The 19,436-nt window shown below is 46.2% G+C and overlaps 1 protein-coding gene across 2 annotated transcripts in view; it reads left to right on the top strand.

Moving 5' to 3' along the window:
• rnf216 (ring finger protein 216) overlaps positions 1-19,436 on the top strand; it is a 227,172-nt gene that overhangs the window by 165,780 nt on the left and 41,956 nt on the right. For both annotated transcript variants that reach the window (XM_070901274.1, XM_070901275.1), the window contains one exon: positions 11,226-11,323. In XM_070901274.1, the coding sequence (XP_070757375.1) occupies positions 11,226-11,323 (98 nt within the window). The remainder of the gene's footprint in view (positions 1-11,225; positions 11,324-19,436) is intronic.

Genomic DNA, 19,436 nt, shown 5'->3' with positions numbered 1-19,436 from the left:
AATAAGCCTCGGTGCTGATTCATTGTTGTTTTCTGTACCATTGTTCGAGCAAAATAGTAAGACCAGACAGCAGCATTGTACAGGTGTGTCCACGTTTAATGACTTCAGTAAAGGTGATGAGTAAAAGATTAGAGAAAATGGGCCAAAACACACTCTGTTTCCACCCACCCCGTCCAAGTTGGATTTTGGACTTCAAAAATATTTGTCATTTTATATCAATTTTGGAGTTGGCAATGGCCAGCTGAAGCAGTGTGTGTCAGAAATGTGAATCCTCTTTCACCACTAGGGTTTGCTCAGTCACTACTGAAAAGCAGTGTTTACTGCAGTGCTGCACTGAGCAGGCGTGGCTATGTACGCTGCTTTTACAAGACGTTCACTTTTTTTTTCCAGGATTTAATTCATACTCTGCTGAATCTGTGTTCAAACTAAACCATTGTCTTTGGTCCCCACCACACACTCCATTCCCTAGCCACCGACTCTCCCTCTACTTGGCAATTGTCTGAACCAGACACTTTGCAACCTTGGTGTCGTATTTGACCCTGAAATGAGCTTCCGACTACATCTCCGCAGCATTACTAAAACCGCCTATTTCCACCTCCGTAACATCGCCCGTCTCCGCCCCTGCCTCCGCTCATCTGCTGCTGAATCCCTCATCCATGCCTTTGTTATCTCTAGACTTGACTATTTCAATGCGCTCCTGGCCAACCTCCCACATTCTACCCTCTGTAAACTTGAAGTCATCAAAACCTCGGCAGCCCGTGCCCTAATTCGCACCAAGTCTCGCTCACCCATCACCCCTGTGCTCGCTGACCTACATTGGCTCCCGGTTAAGCACTGCCTCAATTTAAAATTTTCATCCTTGTTTTCAGATCCCTCCTTGGCCTCGCCCCTCCCTATCCCTGTAATCTCCTCCAACCACACAACCCCCTGAGATGTCTGTGCAATAATTCTAGCCACTTGAGCATCCCCGATTTTTAATTGCTCAACCTTTGGCGGCTGTACCTTCAGCTGCCTCGGACCTAAGCTCTGGAACTCCCTGTTTAAACCTCCGCCACTCTACCTCGCTCCTCCTTCAGGACGCTCCTTAAAACCTCTCTCATTCTGCCCTAATTTCTCCTTATGTGGCTCGGTGTCAAATTTTGTCTTATAACACTCTAATGAAGCACCTTGGGACATTTCACTACAATAAAGGTGCTTATATAATCGCAAGTTGTTGCTAAGTACTTTTACAATTCAGCAAACCAGGAACTTAGACATTTAAAAGCAAATGGCTGGTATGGAGGGGTTTCTGCCTGAGTTTCAATCTGAAACTCGCGTGCCACCTTTTTTCAAAATGGACACCACGACCTTAAGAACATTAACAGGAGTTTCATGAAAATCTGTTTTTTATATAATACACTTTCCATCACAGCTTTCCTTGTAATGAAAGCAGTCACTGGTTCCCCACTGTGCCATTAAATCCCTATTTTGAGTATTGCACAGATGATTTGTAATAAATTTTGCAAAAATACATGTCACAGTGTTTGCATTCACAGAGCCAGTTGACTACGGCCGTTGTAAAATAATGTGCGAATTCCTGATGCTTGATACTTAACTGGAATTAGACACAGGACCATCAGACACGTATCAATCCTCATTGTTCTCTGAATAAAAGTTTTCTTCATTAATTGCACTCTGTCTTCCCCCCGCCCCCCCATCCCACAAAAAATACAAGTTTTATTAAAGTGAATGCAAAGCCTTTTATAAGGTGTAATATACTAACAGCACATAGTTTGCATGCTGTTTGGTTATTTTGCTCACAATACAGAACAGCAGGAAAGGCCAGGAAACGTGTAGGGCAGTTCAGCTTGCTTATTTAGCACCATCGCACTGGTGCAGGAAGGACCTGGTCACTGATGGATATGTATCTTAATTCAGCAGCCTGCTGATGGAATTCTGCTGTGCGTTCAAATTCATTTTGATCAAACTAGAGCTGACATTTTCCCCCATTCCCCTCCCCTCGTAGGAATGCATTGTGCAGTCTGCCTAATAGTTAAACCCACCAAGTATAAAATGGTTGTTATTTAGTACAAGCACTTTTAAAAAAAAAAATTCATTTGCAGGATCTGGGCGTCGTTGGCAAGGCCAGCATTTATTACCCATCCCTAATTGCCCTTGAGAAGATGGTGGTGAGCTGCTGCCTTGAACCTCTGCAGTCCATGTGGTGAAGGTGCTCCAACAGTGCTGTTAGGGAGGGAATTCCAGGATTTTGACCCAGTGACAATGAAGGAATGGCAATATCATTTCCAAGTCAGGATGGTGTGTGACTTGGAGAGGAACTTGGAGGTGGTGCTGATCCCGCGCGCCTGCTGCCCTTGTCCTTCTAGGCGGTATAGGTCTGCTGTTGAAGAAGCCGTGGTGAGTTACTGCAGTGCATCTTGTAGCTGGTACACACTGCAGCCACAGTGCGCCGGTGGTGGAGGGAGTGAATGTTTAAGGTAGTGGACGGGGTGCCAATCAAGCGGGCTGCTTTGTCCTAGATGGTGTCGAGCTTTTTGAGTGTTGTGGGAGCTGCACTCATCCAAACAAGTGGTGAGTATTCCATCACACTCCTGACTTGTGCCTTGTAGATGGGGGAAAGGCTTTGGGGAGTCAGGAGGTGAGACACTCGCCACAGAATACCCAGCCTCTGACCCGCTCGAGTAGTCACAGTAATTATCGAACTGTGCGGTACAGACCGGGAAGGTCCCAGGTTATGCTGAGTGGGACAGCGGTACAATTACTACAGCTAGCTTCAGCAACCCTGGGCTAAGGAGTGTGGGCAAGAAGTGGAAATCCGTCTACTCCCGTCCACCATTCACTGACCCATGTTGACGTGTAGATGTTGAGCACCAGACCGTGATTAGCTGTGATGCTGCCCAGTTGACGAGCCTGCTATCGGTCGCTGTCTGGGCTCACACGATAAAAGAAAGAGAGCTCTTTGCTAAAGCATGCCAAAACTAACCCCACTGCCCAGCTGTCTCCCTACAGACCTGTATTTATCTCTGGTTCAAATATATATCCCTTTCTCTGCCTCAACTGCCCAAGGCAAACCATTCTGTGCACTAAAAACTCAAAACAAAATTTCTCCTGTCTCTCCTCACTGAGAGTGACAATTTTATATTGATGCCCCCTTATTACTAACATCATCCAGAGTCTCTCCCGACTCACGCCATCAAAACTATTCATCATTTTAAAAAGCTCTTAAATCTCCAGCTTTTTTGGTTATAGTGATAATAGTCCCAATACCTCTCCACTCTCCCCCTTCCCCGCTCGCCCTCTCCCCCTTCCCCGCTCGCGCTCTCCCCCTTCCCCGCGCTCGCTCTCCCGCCCCCTCGCTCGCGCTCGCTCTCCCGCCCCCTCGCTCGCGCTCGCTCTCCCGCCCCCTCGCTCGCGCTCGCTCTCCCGCCCCCTCGCTCGCGCTCGCTCTCCCGCCCCCTCGCTCGCGCTCGCTCTCCCGCCCCCTCGCTCGCGCTCGCTCTCCCGCCCCCTCGCTCGCGCTCGCTCTCCCGCCCCCTCGCTCGCGCTCGCTCTCCCGCCCCCTCGCTCGCGCTCGCTCTCCCGCCCCCTCGCTCGCGCTCGCTCTCCCGCCCCCTCGCTCGCGCTCGCTCTCCCGCCCCCTCGCTCGCGCTCGCTCTCCCGCCCCCTCGCTCGCGCTCGCTCTCCCGCCCCCTCGCTCGCGCTCGCTCTCCCGCCCCCTCGCTCTTCTCCCTATCACCCAGACATCTCATTGCAAACCGTGGCATGTACTGCTTCGACAAAACAATACATGTGCAAAAGGGGATCGGGTGCGGATCCGCAATGCCGCGCATGTGCTGAGGGCCGTGAAGTCATTGGTGTTTGTTGGGCACCTTCGAGGGAACGGTGGTTACGTCCTTTTTAGTTTTTCCTTTTTAAAAAAAAATATATATTTTTTGTTTTCCTCAAGCAGGTTGACCATTATTCACATGCGAGCTTTCACAATGAGTGCTGGCAGGCTGTTTGCCCAAGGGAGCATGATCCTGTGTGTTCTGTTCCAGGAGCAGTCACTGGATAGTGATGAGCAGTGGAAGTCTGGCCAATATATTTTCCCTCCCTAGTAAATGCCAACAAAAGTCAACATCTGTATAATTCAAAGATCATCTCTGCTATTCTGGATATCAACAATTTTGACTTGTAATTAAAAAAATCCACAAAGATTAAGGGCCACAGCGTCCATGTATGTAACTGTGTCTGCCCCTGTTTATCACAATCAACGATTGCAATGTTCTACGCAGCCTGTGTCTGCTCGGTGATGAAATATTGCAGCCCCATTTGGCAGAGATCCAGTGAAAACCTTCCTGGACTCTGAAGCCAGCCAGACCAGTGGTCTGGATTGTTCACCAAACTTTAATCTACATCGGAGACGATTATAGAGGATTGATCCCAACCACAACATTATATGCAAAGCAGCACCAAAGTTTATCTCCGATCTTAGTACATGTATCTAGGTCAAAAATTTATGCATCACACCTTGCCTATGCTTTCTCCCAGACAATGGAACCTTTATTAACTCTGTATCCGACTCCCTGCCTATAACAGGCAATCAGTCACTGAACCAGGGTTGCATTAAAACCATGAAACGTTTGCCCATTGGGACCTCCGTTTCTCATAAAGTTTTTCTCCACAACTGCCAGGGTCAAATCTATGCCCTCTCTGCTTGTTACTGTGCCACCCAGTATACAAAATAAACGAAAGCTGAGTTTAGAAGAGACTCCGTTACAAATCGTACTATTTATTTAGTCACATTTACTATTTATTTAAACATCAGCAAACACAGTTGGAGTCATCTACAACCCTGATATATCCTAACCCAATAACCCCTCACCCCCTTTCCTGTCGCCTGTTGCTTAACAAGACTCCCAAAGCAAGCGCTCCACTCGCAACTCCTACCCATCAGGCGCGCCCAGGGTGGACAGAGGAAACGTTTCAAGGACACCCTCAAAGCCTCCTTGATAAAATGCAACATCCCCACTGACACCTGGGAGTCCCTGGCCAAAGACCGCCCTAAGTGGAGGAAGTGCAGCTGGGTGGGCGCTGAGCACCTCGAGTCTCGTCGCCGAGAGCATGCAGAAAGCAAGCGCAGGCAGCGGAAAGAGCGTGCGGCAAACCTGTCCCACTCGCCCTTTCCTTCAACCACTGTCTGTCCCACCTGTGACAGAGACTGTAATTCCTGTATTGGACTGTTCAGTCACCGGAGAACTCACTTTTAGAGTAGAAGCAAGTCTTCCTCGATTTTGAGGGACTGCCTGTGATGATGAATTCCTCCCAGTCACATCACTAACATGGACTGACCTGGAATTATGTTTCCATTATTGCGATTCGGGATCATAGTGCTGAAAATGGAACTCTTCATTCCAGGCACCCTGTGTCGTCATCAGCATTGAGCTCTGCCAAGTCGGGCATAGCTCCCTTTATTTTACCCCAATAATATGCCTTCATGCCCATGTCAGGCATACTCATCAGAAGAGCACCACATACTGTACAAGTCTGATATTTTTTCCATTCAGCCGTGGCTCAGTGGGTAGCACACTTGCCTCTTAGTCAGAAGGTTGTGGGTTCAAGACCCACTCCAAAGACTTGACCATAAATATCTAGGCTGACATTCCAGTGCAATGCTGCACAATCAGAGGTGCCGTCTTTCGCATGAAACGTTAAACCGAGGCTCCGTCTGCTTCATCAGATGGATGTAAAAGATCCCATGGCACTATATATAAGACGATCATCGAGGTTATTTCTGGTGTCCTGGCCAATATTTATCCCTCAATCAACATCACTAAAACAGATTATCTACTCGTTATCACATTGCTGTTGGTGGGAGCTTGCTGTGCGCATATTGGCTGCCGCGTTTCCTGTGTTATAACAGTGACTACATTTCAGAAAAGTACTTCATTGGCTGCAAAGTGTAGCATAGCCAAGTTTGCTGACAATACGAAGATGGGAGGAAAAGCAATTTGTGAGGCGGGCACAATAAATCTGCAAAAGAACATACAGGTTAAGTGAGTGGGCAAAAATTGGCAGATGGAGTACAATGTTGGAAAGTGTGAGCTCATGCACTTTGGCAGAAAAAAAATCAGAGCAAGTTATTATTTAAATGGAGAAAGATTGCAAAGTGTTGCAGTACAGCGGGACCTGGGGGTACTTGTGCATGAAACACAAAAGGATAGTATGCAGGTACAGCAAGTGATCAGGAAGGCCAATAGAATCTTGGCCTTTATTGCAAAGGGGATGGAGTATAAAAGCAGGGAAGTCTTGCTACAGTTATATAAGGTATTGGTGAGGCCACACCTGGAATACTGTGTGCAGTTTTGGTTTCCATATTTACGAAAGGATATACTTTGGAGTCAGTTCAGAGAAGGTTCACTCGGTTGATTCCGGAGATGAGGGGGTTGACTTATGAGGAAAGGTTGAAGAGGTTGGGCCTGTACTCATTGGAATTCAGAAGAATGAGAGGTGATCTTATCGAAATGTATAAAATTATGAGGGGGCTTGACAGGGTGGATGCAGAGAGGATGTTTCCACTGATAGGGGAGATGAGAACTTGAGGGCATAATCTTAGAATAAGAGGCCACCCATTTAAAACAGAGATGAGGAGGAATTTTTTCTGAGGGTTGTAAATCTGTGGAATTCGCTGCCTCAGAGAGCTATGGAAGCTGGGCCATTGAATAAATTTAAGACAGAGATAAACAGTTTCTTCACCGATAAGGGGTTATGGGGAGCGGGCGGGGAAGTGGAGCTGAGTCCATGATCGGATCGTCCATGATCGTGTTGAATGACTGAGCAGGCTCGAAGGGCTGTATGGCCTACTCCTGCTCCTATTTCTTATGTTCTTATGTTCAAAGCGTTTTGGGACGTTCAAGTGGTCATGAAAGGCGCATCTTTCTTTGTTATTCCCACTAGCCATCTGTCGTCCTCTCTGAGCAAGGCTGCCAATTGATGTCAAATTAAATATTTATTTTCAATGCAATGAATTTCTGTAATCTGGTGACGAATCGTAGTAGTAGAGTATCGCATAGGAATATGAAGGACCCGAGAGCATCATTGAAGTGCATCTACCCCTCCCAGATTCGGAAAATACTCCCATCACTTCTATCTCAATGACCAAAGAATAGACTAAGTGGACGATATAGCACAATATCAAGTGGGTATCATTTTTGCAATAGACTAACTATGACTCTGAGCCTCACAGCATAACCGTAAAATTCCGCATCTCCACATCACTCGGCTGCTGTGGGTGCTGTCCTTCAGGCGAGGTGTGAAGTAAAACCTTGTCCGCTCATTCAGCCGGACAAAGAAAAGATCCCATGGCACTTTTCAAAGAGTGTCGTAGGATAAAATGACCATGCTGGGAATAGTAGGTTTTCTGGATAAAATAGAGCTGAACTGTTCAATCCTTTCCGTCATTGTGGACCACTTTGCTGCATACCATGGGGCCATGTGGGTCACATACGTTGAGGAAAGAAGAAACTTGTATTTACATAATGCCTTGCTTGTCCTCAGCATGTCCAGAAGCACTGCAGCTCCAGTTAATTACCTTTTGAAGTGTCGTGGCTGTTTTATAGGTAAAACACAACAGCCAATTTGCTGCACAGCAAAGTCCCATACACAACAAATTCGATGAATGACCAGTCAATCTGCTTTAGTAGTTGAAGGATGAATGTTGGCCAGGATGATGGAGAGCAACTATTTCCTCCAGTGGACGAATCCAGGATAAAGGGGCATAACCTTAAAATTAGAGCTCGGCCGTTCAGGGGTGATCGTCACACAAAGGGTAGTGGAACTCTCCCCCAATAAGCTGTTGAGGCTTGGGGTCAATTAAAAATGTCAAAACTGAGATTGAATCATTTTTGTTCGGCCAAGGTATTAAGGGTTACAGAACCAAGGCAGGTGAATAGAGTTAAGATGCAGATCAGCCATGATCTAATTGAATGGCGGAAAAGCTGACTGGCCTACGCCTGTTCCTATATTCCCAGGACGCTGGGAGAGCTCCCCTCTCTTATTCAAATAGTGCTGTGGGATCATTTATTTTCCATCCACCTGCACAAGTGGATGGGGCCTCGTTTAGCATCTTGTCTGCGAAACAGCAACTCTGACTATGCAGTATTGAGATTAGCTTACATGCTCGAGTCCGAGAATGGCACTGGACTCAATCTCGCAGGTGAGATTGCCACCAACCTGATACTTCAAAGTTTTCATCGGTGTTCCCATTAGTTTGCATATGTCTCCAGTTGTAAAAAAAACAAACCAGTGCGTATGAAGCGCAAACTTAAATAGATATGAAAGTTTCGTGTATATCATACATGAGATTAGCGGCATTTCAGGACCAAGTATGGTTCGCAGACCACAGTATGGATACCCCTGAAATAGAGGGCTGCTGCATAGCCAGCTGAAGCCACAAATGTGCTTTGTCGGCCTTCACTGTTCTCCTCAGACTCTGATTGCACAATGTACGTTGCCCTTTTAGAAGCAAAGCCTCCGGAAGATTGTTCACTTGTCTTGAAATTATTTTTACCATCTACAAATGCCTTTCTGTTCCTTCTGTGCACCTTTCACTCCATATAGTTTTGCTGATGCATTGTGCGTGATGTGGTTCAGGTCTACCTAACAGCCTATAGGAGATCTCATTGCGCTTAGCCCAAAGACGAAGAAATGCCTCCTGTCAATAGGGGTGCGAGTGACCAATGTTCATCAGGAACATGTTCAGGTTTTGGTGATTACTGGTTGAGTCATGGTGTGTCGAAAGCATGGTGTCGTTTTCAGCCTGCTGAGCCTAACCGATACAGCTGAAGTGCTGGTAATACAGACGAGCATGTACAAAGTAGAATATATTTAGGTTAATGATTCCAGTTTCTCATGTTTGGTATTCCATCCAGAAAATAGCTGTCTAGTGTTGTTGAAAGGTACAATATTTACTGTAAATTTAAAATACTGTCTACTGGAGACAATTAATAAAATGTACCATCGCTTCACTAACAGATCACCCATAATAGTGGCTGCACTCTATTAATGTGATTATCCATCCAGACTGGCTATTCATTTAAACATATTATGTGTCACAGATTTCCAACTGTTGGTCACATTCACTTGGATCGGGCGTGTTCCCTTGGGTCAGCCTTGCATGAAGATTTGCTTTTTAAGGGAAGCTGAAATTAATCTTAATTCTATCCACGTAAAAAGTAAAAAAGATAATATATATAGGTTGAACCTCCCTTATCCAGAACCACCCCTCGTCCAGAACCATTCCCCATTCATCGTCCAGAACCATTCCCCATTCATCGTCCAGAACCATTCCCCATTCCTTGTCCAGAACCATTCCCGACCACCGGGTGGCGCATGCGCAGGACTCCGACATGAACAAATCGAAGTCCTTTCTTGCTCCCGCAATGGCTGGCCTGACCCCGCGATCCACTAGCCGCCCCCCCCCCAGCCCCAATGATCTCTCTGCCGCACTCCCAGCCCCAAGCCAGTCAGCCCCAATATCCCCTTGCTTAGTACCTGTACCATCCAATTTAACATGACCACCCCACATCCGGAAAAATCCCTGATCCAAAACTGGCCAGGTTCCGGATAAGGGAGGTTCAGCCTGTGTGTGTGTATGTGTGTGTGTGTGTGTGTGTGATATATATATATTTTAAAGCATGCATTCAGTATTTGTAAAATGAATGAATATTTACCCCTCATGACTTCAAGCTGAAATCAGTTGCTTTATTTGCACCGACCAGCGCGCCTCTCTCCTGATATGCTAACCTTGCCCTCTGCCATAATAAATTCATTGCCTTTCAGCAAAGTGTATATCTTGTTTTCACTTAATACTTTAAACTATTTTGTGCCTAGTAGAAAACAAGTACATTGGTGCTGCAGTTCACTGTGCTTAGAATCATCATCAGGCACAAATGGACAGCAAGCTAAAGTGAGAGATATTAGGAAGGGTGATCAAAATCCTGATCAAAAAGCTAGTTTTCAAGGAGGGTCTTGGAAGAGGAGAGGGAGGTGAAGACACTTAGGCTGTTCGCTGTTTGTCAACTGCTGCTTTTGACTGCCTGCTGGCCGAAGCACTGCGTGCTGTCCCAGCGAGTTTGTCCTGTGAGCAGCTCGGCCGTACACACTGTGACAGTCCCAGGTCTGATCCCAATCTATGCTGAGTTAGCTAAACTCAGATTCTGATAGCGATTCCTGGAGGCGTGCATTGGGCATGGACTGGATCAGACCACGCTCGGTTCCAATCCTCCCAGGCTTCTCCATTCCTCTGACTCTGGCCTCTCGTATGTCCCTCCCTCATTTGGCCACACCATTGGTGGCCGTGCCTTCAGCCATCTAGGCCTGTTCCACCTCCCTGTCTTCTTCCAAGGCCCTCCTTGAAAGCTGCATCTTTGATCAGGCTTTTGGTCACCCTTCCTAATATCTCCATGTTTGGCTTGGTGTCCATTTTAGCCTGATTACACCGATGTGCATCACCTTGGGTCATTTTTCTAAGTTCAAGGCACTATGTAAATGCAAGAGGTTGTTGTGGGTGTGATGCTCCCTGCGAGTGAATAGCCTGCTCCACTCGGTCGAGGCTTGTGTTTGAGTAAGGACGACTTGGGTGAGGGAGCAGAGGGCAACCAAGGCCTGTCATACTATTGTACTAGGGACGTTAGCATATCCATTTTAAAATGGGTAATTCTTCTGTTAAAATGTGAAAGACATGCAAAGTGTGTCCATTAATAATCATTTCTAAGCTTGCTTTAAGAGATGCTAATTCCATTTCTGCCCCTTTAATCTGTGTAAACGTGCTTGTGTATTAACAAAAACAGTTTTAGTCTCTAGAGATCCGTCCCACCCCTGGGAAAAGATAAAACTAACTCCCAGAATGGCAGAATCCAAACTGTAACAGGATGTATACTGTATGAAGTACATGATATGTTACTGTTTAAGCTCCGAAACTCCCTGCCTAAACCTCTCCACCTCTCTATCTCTCTCTCCTCCTTTAAGATGCTCCTTAAAATCTACCTCTTTGACTAAGCTTTTGTCCACCTGCAATTTTCCTTATGTGGCTCGGTGTCGAGTTTTTTTTCTTTTATAATATGCCGGTGAAGTGTCATGGGACGTTTTACTACGTTAAAGGCACTATATAAATACAAGTTGTTGTTTCCTACCCAGGTGAATGCAATTTACTGTGTCTCATTAATCGTTTCTTCTGCTCTTTGCAGGAAAGCTGCAGGAAGTGCCAGGTATTGTGGAAGGACCATGCTGGGCTGTCGTGTGATCAGGTGGTCGAGAAAGATGAGATCAAGTTCAGAACTACGTTGTAAGTATCTGATTGTACGGCCAGTCTGTAAAAAGGTTTAATATTGTGGCGGTCGCATCACCTAAATTGAAGATTTTGGTCCTTTTCCCATGGAGTGACATTGTAGGAGTGGAAATCGATCGGAAATTTGCTTTTTTTTTTTCTTTTAACAAATTTTGAAATGTGAATTTCTGATATGAGAGTCCCTTTAACAGTTAGCAAATTGCAGCTGAGAGTGCACAATCCAGAAAAGGACTCTGAGAACTCTGAGGTGGCAAATAGGGGAAAGGGAAAAGGGACAGAAGGGCAGTAGTGAGAGAGGCATCTCGAGCCAATGGAGGAGAGACGCCCTGTAGAAGGGACAGAGGAGAGAAAGGAATGAGAAGAGAGACACGGGAATGAGTGAGAGCCTCGTATAGGCGGTGAGAGGCAGGATGAATAGAGAGATGGAGAGAAGGGATGTAGAGAGAGACACACACCAGGGACAGAGTTCAGAATGAGCAGTGCATGTATTCTTTGTCACAAGATGGTTTTGGTTATATTGGTTATAACAATATTTTGCAAACTTGGAAAATGAAATATATTTTTGCTCCAAAACATGAGGATTCTGCTTTAAAATAAATTAAGTAGACCCACTCCAGCAACTGCACTGAGAAATAGTGGCACAATCTCAGTGAGGTGAATGATCCATTAATCAGTGTTGTTTGTATATGTGTTTAACTTATTTGAATTACTTAAGTGTATTTTGCAGTGTTCTCCTCTCTTGAAGGTGCTAACTGGTAATACATTGGGCCCAAGTTTCCACAAGAAAAAAAACGGGCGCCCCTCCAAGCTGGGAGTAGGGGTATTCTCCACCTACTTACAGGTCCTCTGGCCCTCGGCGCAGCCGGCACGAGCTGTGGGGGGCGCGGAGCCAGGTCCCTGCGCTGAAAACAGTGCTGGGACCTCTGCACATGCGCGCTACAATCGGCACGCAAGTGCAGTAGCTCCAGGCGTCGAACTGTGTGGGAGGGGCCCGAAGCACGCTGCCCCATCCCTGGCTGAATGGTCTCACTGGGGCTGCGTGAATAAGGCTCCTCCCACGGCCAGCTCCTGCTCTTCCCCCCACCCCCTGCCCCCGACTGGACCCGACACCCGCTCCCCCCTGCCTCCGGACCAGACCCGACACCCACAGTGAAAATCTTCACTGGCTCCATTCTACTTTAGTTTGGAGTACATTTTCACTGTGGAAACTTTCAAATCAGGCGTCAGTGGCCGGACACGCCCCCTTTTGAAGAAAAAATTCTGTTCTAAACTAGAACTGTTCTACCTGACTAGAACTGCAGAAAAAAAAATGTGGAGAATTGCGATTTCTAAAATAGTCCGTTCTCCACCAGTTGCTCCTAAAAATCAGGCGCGAATCATGTGGAAACTTGGGCCCAATGAGGGGGCTCGACAAGGAGGATATTTCCACTCATGGGGGAAACTAGAATTAGGGGACATAGTCTCAGAATAAGGGGCCGCCCATTTAAAACTGAGATGAGGAGGAGTTTCTTCTCTGAGGGTTGTAAATCTATAGAATTCTCTGCCTCAGAGAGCTGTGGAGGCTGGGTCATTGAATATATTTAAGGTGGAGATAGACAGATTTTTGAGCAATAAGGGAGTAAAGGGTTATGGGGCGCAGGCAGGGAAGTGGAGCTGAGTCCATGATTAAATCAGCCATGATCTTATTGAATGGCGGAGCAGGCTCGAGGGGCCAGGTGGCCGACTCCTCCTATTTCTTATGTGCTATAGATTTACAACCCTCAGAGAAGAAACTCCTCCTCATCTCAGTTTTAAATGGGCGGCCCCTTATTCTGAGACTATGTCCCCTAATTCTAGTTTCCCGTATAAGTGGAAATAGGCCGCAGCCAGAGAAGGAAAAATTAGTCAGTCTGGGTTCCAACTCATGACTGATATCCAGCAATTCCTGCTGGAATTGTGTGTGGATGTTGCGGGGAAGGAGGCTCCAGGCTTAGTTCAGAAGCCTCCCTTTCAAATAGCCTGCTGTGAGATGCAGTCTGGGCTCATATATGAAGCATGGCCACATAGGCAAGATAGCAGAGGAAGCCTCTTGTTCTTCTGAACACCAATGAGTATAGTCCCAACCTACTCAACCTATCTTCATAAATCAACCACTTCATCTCTGGAATCAACATAGTGAACCTTCTCTGAACAGCCTCCAATGCAAATATATCCTTCCTTAAATACGGAGACCAAAACTGTACACAGTACTCGAGGTGTGGCCTCACCAATACCCTGTACAGTTGTAGCAGGACTTCTCTGCTTTTATACTCTATCCCCTTTGCAATAAAGGCCAAAATTCCACTTGCCTTCCTGATTACTTGCCTTCTCTGAACAGCCTCCAATGCAAATATATCCTTCCTTAAATACGGAGACCAAAACTGTACACAGTACTCTCGGTGTGGCCTCACCAATACCCTGTACAGTTGTAGCAGGACTTCTCTGCTTTTATACTCTATCCCCTTTGCAATAAAGGCCAAAATTCCACTTGCCTTCCTGATTACTTGCTGTACCTGCATACTAACTTTTTGTGTTTCATGCACAAGGACCCCCAGGTCCCTCTGTACTGCAGCACTTGATTGATCAATTTGATATCCTCCCTTATTTTCTTATTTAGCCACGGATGATTATCCCTTCTCTTAGTCTTTCCTTCTCATTGGGATATATTTTTGTTGCGAGTTATGAAATATCTCCTTAAATGTCTGCCACTGCTCATCAACCGTCTCATAATTTAATCTATTTTCCAGTTCACTTTAGCTAACTCTTCCCTCATATCTTTGTAGTCTCCTTTATTTAAGCTTAGGTCATTGTGTTGAGATTCAACTTCTTCACCCTCCCACTGAATTTGAAATTCAACCATGTTATGGTCACTCATTCCTAGAGGATCTTTTACTACGAGATCATTTATTAATCCTGTCTCATTACACAGTACCAGATCTAAGATAGACTGCTCCCTGGTTGGTTCCACAGCATACTGTTCAAGGAAACTATCCTGGATACACTATCCTCAAGGCTACCCTGGCCTATTTGCTTTATCCAATCAATATGAAGGTTAAAATCGCCCATGATTTTATAAGGTATTGATGAGGCCACACCTGGAATACTGCGTGCAGTTTTGGTTTCCATATTTACAAAAGGATATACTTGCTTGGGAGGCAGATCAGAGAAGGCTCACTAGGTTGATTCCGTGGATGAGGGGGTTGACTTATGAGGAAAGGTTGAGTAGGTTGGGCCTCATTGGAATTCAGAAGAATGAGAGGTGATCTTATCGAAATGTATAAGATTATGAGGGGGCTTGACAAGGTGGATGCAGAGAGGATGTTTCCACTGATGGGGGAGACTAGAACTAGAGGGCATGATCTTAGAATAAGGGGCCGCCCATTTAAAACAGAGATGAGGAGAAATTTCTTCTGAGGGTTGTAAATCTGTGGAATTCGCTGCCTCAGAGAGCTGTGGAAGCTGGGACATTGAATAAATTTAAAACAGAAATAGACAGTTTCTTAAATGATAAGGGGATAAGGGGTTATGGGGCGTGGGCAGGGAAGTGGAGCTGAGTCCATGATCAGATCAGCCATGATATTGAATGGCGGAGCAGGCTCGAGGGGCCGTATGGCCTACTCCTGTTCCTATTTCTCATGTTCTTATTTTCTTCTTATTGCTGTTCCTTTATTACAAGCCTCCATTATTTCTTGATTTTTACTCCATCCAACCTGTTGCCCTGTTTAAGAGCAGCTCACTCGGCACAGGCCAGGAATTGAGCTTGAACCGTCTGCTCTATATGGTCCAGGCATGCATTGGGTGATGATTCTGTCCCTGGAGAGCTAAGTAGTGTTGTCTAAAGGAATGAGTCAGGGATGCAATCTGTGTCCCAGCTTGACAACATTATTTTTTGATTATTTCCCCATCTCTCCCAAAAGTGTTGATGAAAGCAGTGGTACAGTTAGAAGGGCAACAGCTGATTTCTGCCGTCTTGTTAAAGCGGTAGGTTATTCAGCAACAGGATATCGTAACCTGGTCTTTACCCAGTGCCAACACACGGCCACCTTCCAAGAGGAGACGCTATAGGATGAATTTCTACCTTTCCCTCAGAGCCCAGGAGTATTGAGGCCAACTGTATTGACCCAACTGCCATCCAGGTAGAGTTCAGCGCAAACCTGCTATTGAAACGAGGCATTCCTGTCCTGTCCTCTCCTCGAATTTGCACTTGTCATCTGAGCTGGAAGGTGGAGGGGTGAGGTGTGAAGATTAAGGGGTGATCTAATCAAGGTGTTTAAAACAATTAATTGATTTGATGAGGTAGATAGGGAGAATATACTACAGGAAACTGAATCCAGAACAGGAGGGCTTAAAATTTCAAGCCAAGCCATTCACGAAGCACTTCTTCACACAATGGGTAGTAGAAATCGGGAAGTCGCCTTCTCCGCGCCCCCCCCCCCCCCGGCCAGTCCAGAAGGCGGTGGATGCTGGGTCAATTGAAACTTTTAGGACTGAGATTGAGAGATCTTTGTTGGGTAAGGACAGCGAGGGATATGGGTCAGCGGCGGGCACATGACATTGAGGTATAGATCAACCATCATATAATGAAATGGTGGAACAGGCTCATGGGGGCTCCAATGGCTTACCTCTGTTCTGATGAACTTTCTGTGGGAACATTTCTGATGGGTGGTACAGGTTGGACTGCCTCATCCGGCACTACACTTCGCTGTGATTCTGGGGACGCATGCGCAGTACGTGGCCGATCTCCACCCCGACTTTGGGGCCGCGCCGACACCCGGCCCACTGGGGCCGCGCCGACACTTCGGGCCTGCCTGGGGTGCCGATCTGTTCCTTCCTCCCTCCCCCCCTGACCTCGGGCCGCTAACCTCCCCTCATCTGGCAAAATCCCTCGTTCGGCACAGGCCAGGTCCCGAGAGTGCTGGATAAGGGAGGTTCAATATGTACCTAATTCTGAAAGGATAAATATGCAACACTGGGCAGGTTGTAAGTGTAATTATAAACCATTGGATTCCCAGGTAGACTTTGAATCGCTGCTCTGCTTATCCTCGTTTGAGCAGTATTCCCTGTTCAGTCATTTACCAGTCTGACACCAGGCAATGCAAAATTGATTTAGCAGCATAAACATTGAGAGCTGTCTCGCAGTCACTGGGAACCCAGAGCTCCAGGTTAATGTAGTACAGTATAGGAAGACTTGCATTTATATATAGCACCTTTCACAACCTCAAGATGCCCCAAAGCACTTTGCAGCCACTGAAATACTTTAGAAGTTAATCACTGTTGTACTGTAGGAAATGTAGCAATTGATTTGAACACAGCAAGATCCCATAAACAAATGTGATAATGGCCTGACATTTGTTGTATTTTTAAGTCATTGTTTGAAGGGTAAATATTGGCCAGATTACCAGAGAGAACTCTCCTGTCCCTGTTCAAAATAGTGCCATGGAATCTTGTACATCAACCTGAGAAGGCGGACAGACACTGGAGTGTCAGCCTAGATTGTGTGCTCAAGTCAAAAATGCCTGCGTTACAGAAATCTGACCTTGGCTAAGTGGGTGGGGGGGTGAAACTAAGAAGCAATAGCGATATGATCAAAAGGGAAGAGAAAATGTTTAAAAAATAAACATTGATTCCTATCTCCTAATGTATTCTTGGCACAATTCATTGTTTAAGCTATCACAGCACAGTTTCATCATTCTCACAAATTTATAGACCCTGCCATTGGCCATTCTGTAGTCAAATAACAACAACTTGCATTTGTATAGCACCTTTAATGCAGTAAAACGTCCCATGGTGCTTCACAGGAACGAAATCAGACAATAAAACAACACCGAGCCAAAGAGGACAACGTTGGCACAGGCAAAGAGGGAGGTTTTAAGGAGCATCTTAAAAGGATGAGAGAACGTTGGAAAGGCGGAGAGGTTTAGGGGAGGGATTTCCAGAGCTTGGGGTCTAGACGGCTGAATACCGGATCGCCAATGATTGGGTCACAGAAGTGGGTGATGCACAAGAGCCCAGAGTTGGCAAGACACAGATCTCTAAGCTTTGTCGGGCTGGAGGAAATTACAGAAATAGAGAGGGGAGAGACCACGGAGGGAATTGAACAATGAGTACGAGAGCCATTGGTTGACCAAGAGTCGATGTTGATCAGTGAGCACTGGGATGATGGGGGAATGGGATTTGGTGCGAATTAGGCAGAGTTTTGGATGAGCTCAAGTTAATGGAGGGTGAAAGATGGGAGGCCGGCCAGGTGAGCTTTGGACTAGTCGAGTCTGAAGGTAACAAAAGTATGGGTGAGCATTTCAGCAGCAAATGGGTTGAAGCAGGGACGGAGACGGGCAATATTCAGGAGATGGAAGTAGGCGGTCTTTGCGGTGGAGAGGATTTGGGGTCGGAAGCTCAACTCGGGGTCAAATAGTATGCTGAGCTTGTTCTGGTTCAGCCTGCGACAGTGGTCAAGGAGGGAGATGGAATCTGTGGCGAGGGAACAGAGCTTGTGACGGGCCGGAGTCAATGGCTTCAGTCTTCCCAATGTTTAATTGGAGAAAGTTTTGGCTCTTTCAGGATTGGATGTTGAACAAGCAGCTTGACAACTCACAGTGGAGCAAATATGTGATTGAGACAATAATTCGGTGCGAATTAGGAAACGGGCAACAGAGTTTTGGATGAGCTGTGGGAGCCTAATTTAGATGTTGTCTGTCCAAAGTCAGTGCTTTAGTGTAACGCAGCTATATAGAGTATTTAAAAAACATGTCAGGCAAGTCATTAATCATGAGGGTTTGAAATTTCCACTTGCCCACTCACCCTGCTCAACATTTCCTCTTTGTGCTGTACGTGTATCCCAAAGGGATTGATTATTGCAGGAAACCATTTTTTTCTATTTAAAATTTCCACTTTGTCATTCTCATCCCCTCCTCTTTTTAACGCATCTCAAACCTATCAAAGGTAACAGCTGTCTGATTGCAACGTTTAAACGTAAAATATCCTCTTTTATCCCCTTTCTCTCCTGATATTTCATATTCAGGCATGTTTACAGAAGCAGTCCTTTGGTAGCTTGTCCAATTGGGTGTTGTGTATGAATAAAGAGTCTTTCTGGATACTGAGAGTTCAAAATAAAGTGTGACCTTAGTCTTTTATTGCAGGTCTCCAGAGTGCCTCTCCAGCCTGTGAGGCCTCCTTAAGTACCTGTGCTCCCAAAGGATTGTGGGATCCCTTGGGACTCCAGGGGATGAGCACTCTGGTGGCTATAAAAGGTATATACAGGTTTACATATATAACAGGAGTCTTTCATGAACAACAGGCTATTGAACTATAACAGGGGATCACCACAGCCATACCCTCTCCTGCCCTTCCCTCACCCACGCCTGGCCTCCTCCAATGCTCACAAACTTGTATTTTCCCGAGTAGTTATTGGATCATAATCAGAAGCATCTACCCTCAATGATCAGCTTACTCAGTCCAGATCAGCATCTTATCATCATAGGTAGTCCCTCGAAATAGAGTTCTCAGGTGACTGAACTGTCCAATATGGGAATTACAGTCTCTGTCCCAGGTGGGACAGACAGTGGTTGAAGGAAAGGGTGGGTGGGGTGTCTGGTTTGCCGCATGCTCTTTCCGCTGCCTGCGCTTGTTTTCTGCATGCTCTCGGCGACAAGATTCGAGGTGCTCAGCGCCCTCCCGGATGCTCGTTTTCCACTTCGGGCGGTCTTTGACCAGGGACCCCCAGATGTCAGTGGGGATATTGCACCTTACCAAGGAGGCCTTGAAACAGCAATGAAATGTGGACCACCTTGGTTTGTTGATCTCAGTTCCACATTGGCAGTGCAGTTACCAACTGAGCCATCAGGGAGGCAAAATGCTGTGATTTAATTGGATAGACACTTTCTTTAACAAAGAGATGCACGCTGGTGAGCAGTAGATTGTCGAGAACATCTTGTGTGGGATCAGACCACTCAGCTGTGTGTACATTTGATATCAGACACAAGCATGTTAAAAGCGGCATCAACAGACTCCTGGGCATGCTCTTTATCGCTGTGGATTTTGCATGCTGTGCCATTTTTAAAAGCAAGACATCCCAAAGCGCTTTACATCCAATGAA

Source organism: Pristiophorus japonicus, chromosome 15 (genome assembly GCF_044704955.1).
Source record: "Pristiophorus japonicus isolate sPriJap1 chromosome 15, sPriJap1.hap1, whole genome shotgun sequence".
NCBI classification, from domain to species: domain Eukaryota; kingdom Metazoa; phylum Chordata; class Chondrichthyes; family Pristiophoridae; genus Pristiophorus; species Pristiophorus japonicus.
This window is presented reverse-complemented; position numbering and strand designations above follow the sequence as displayed.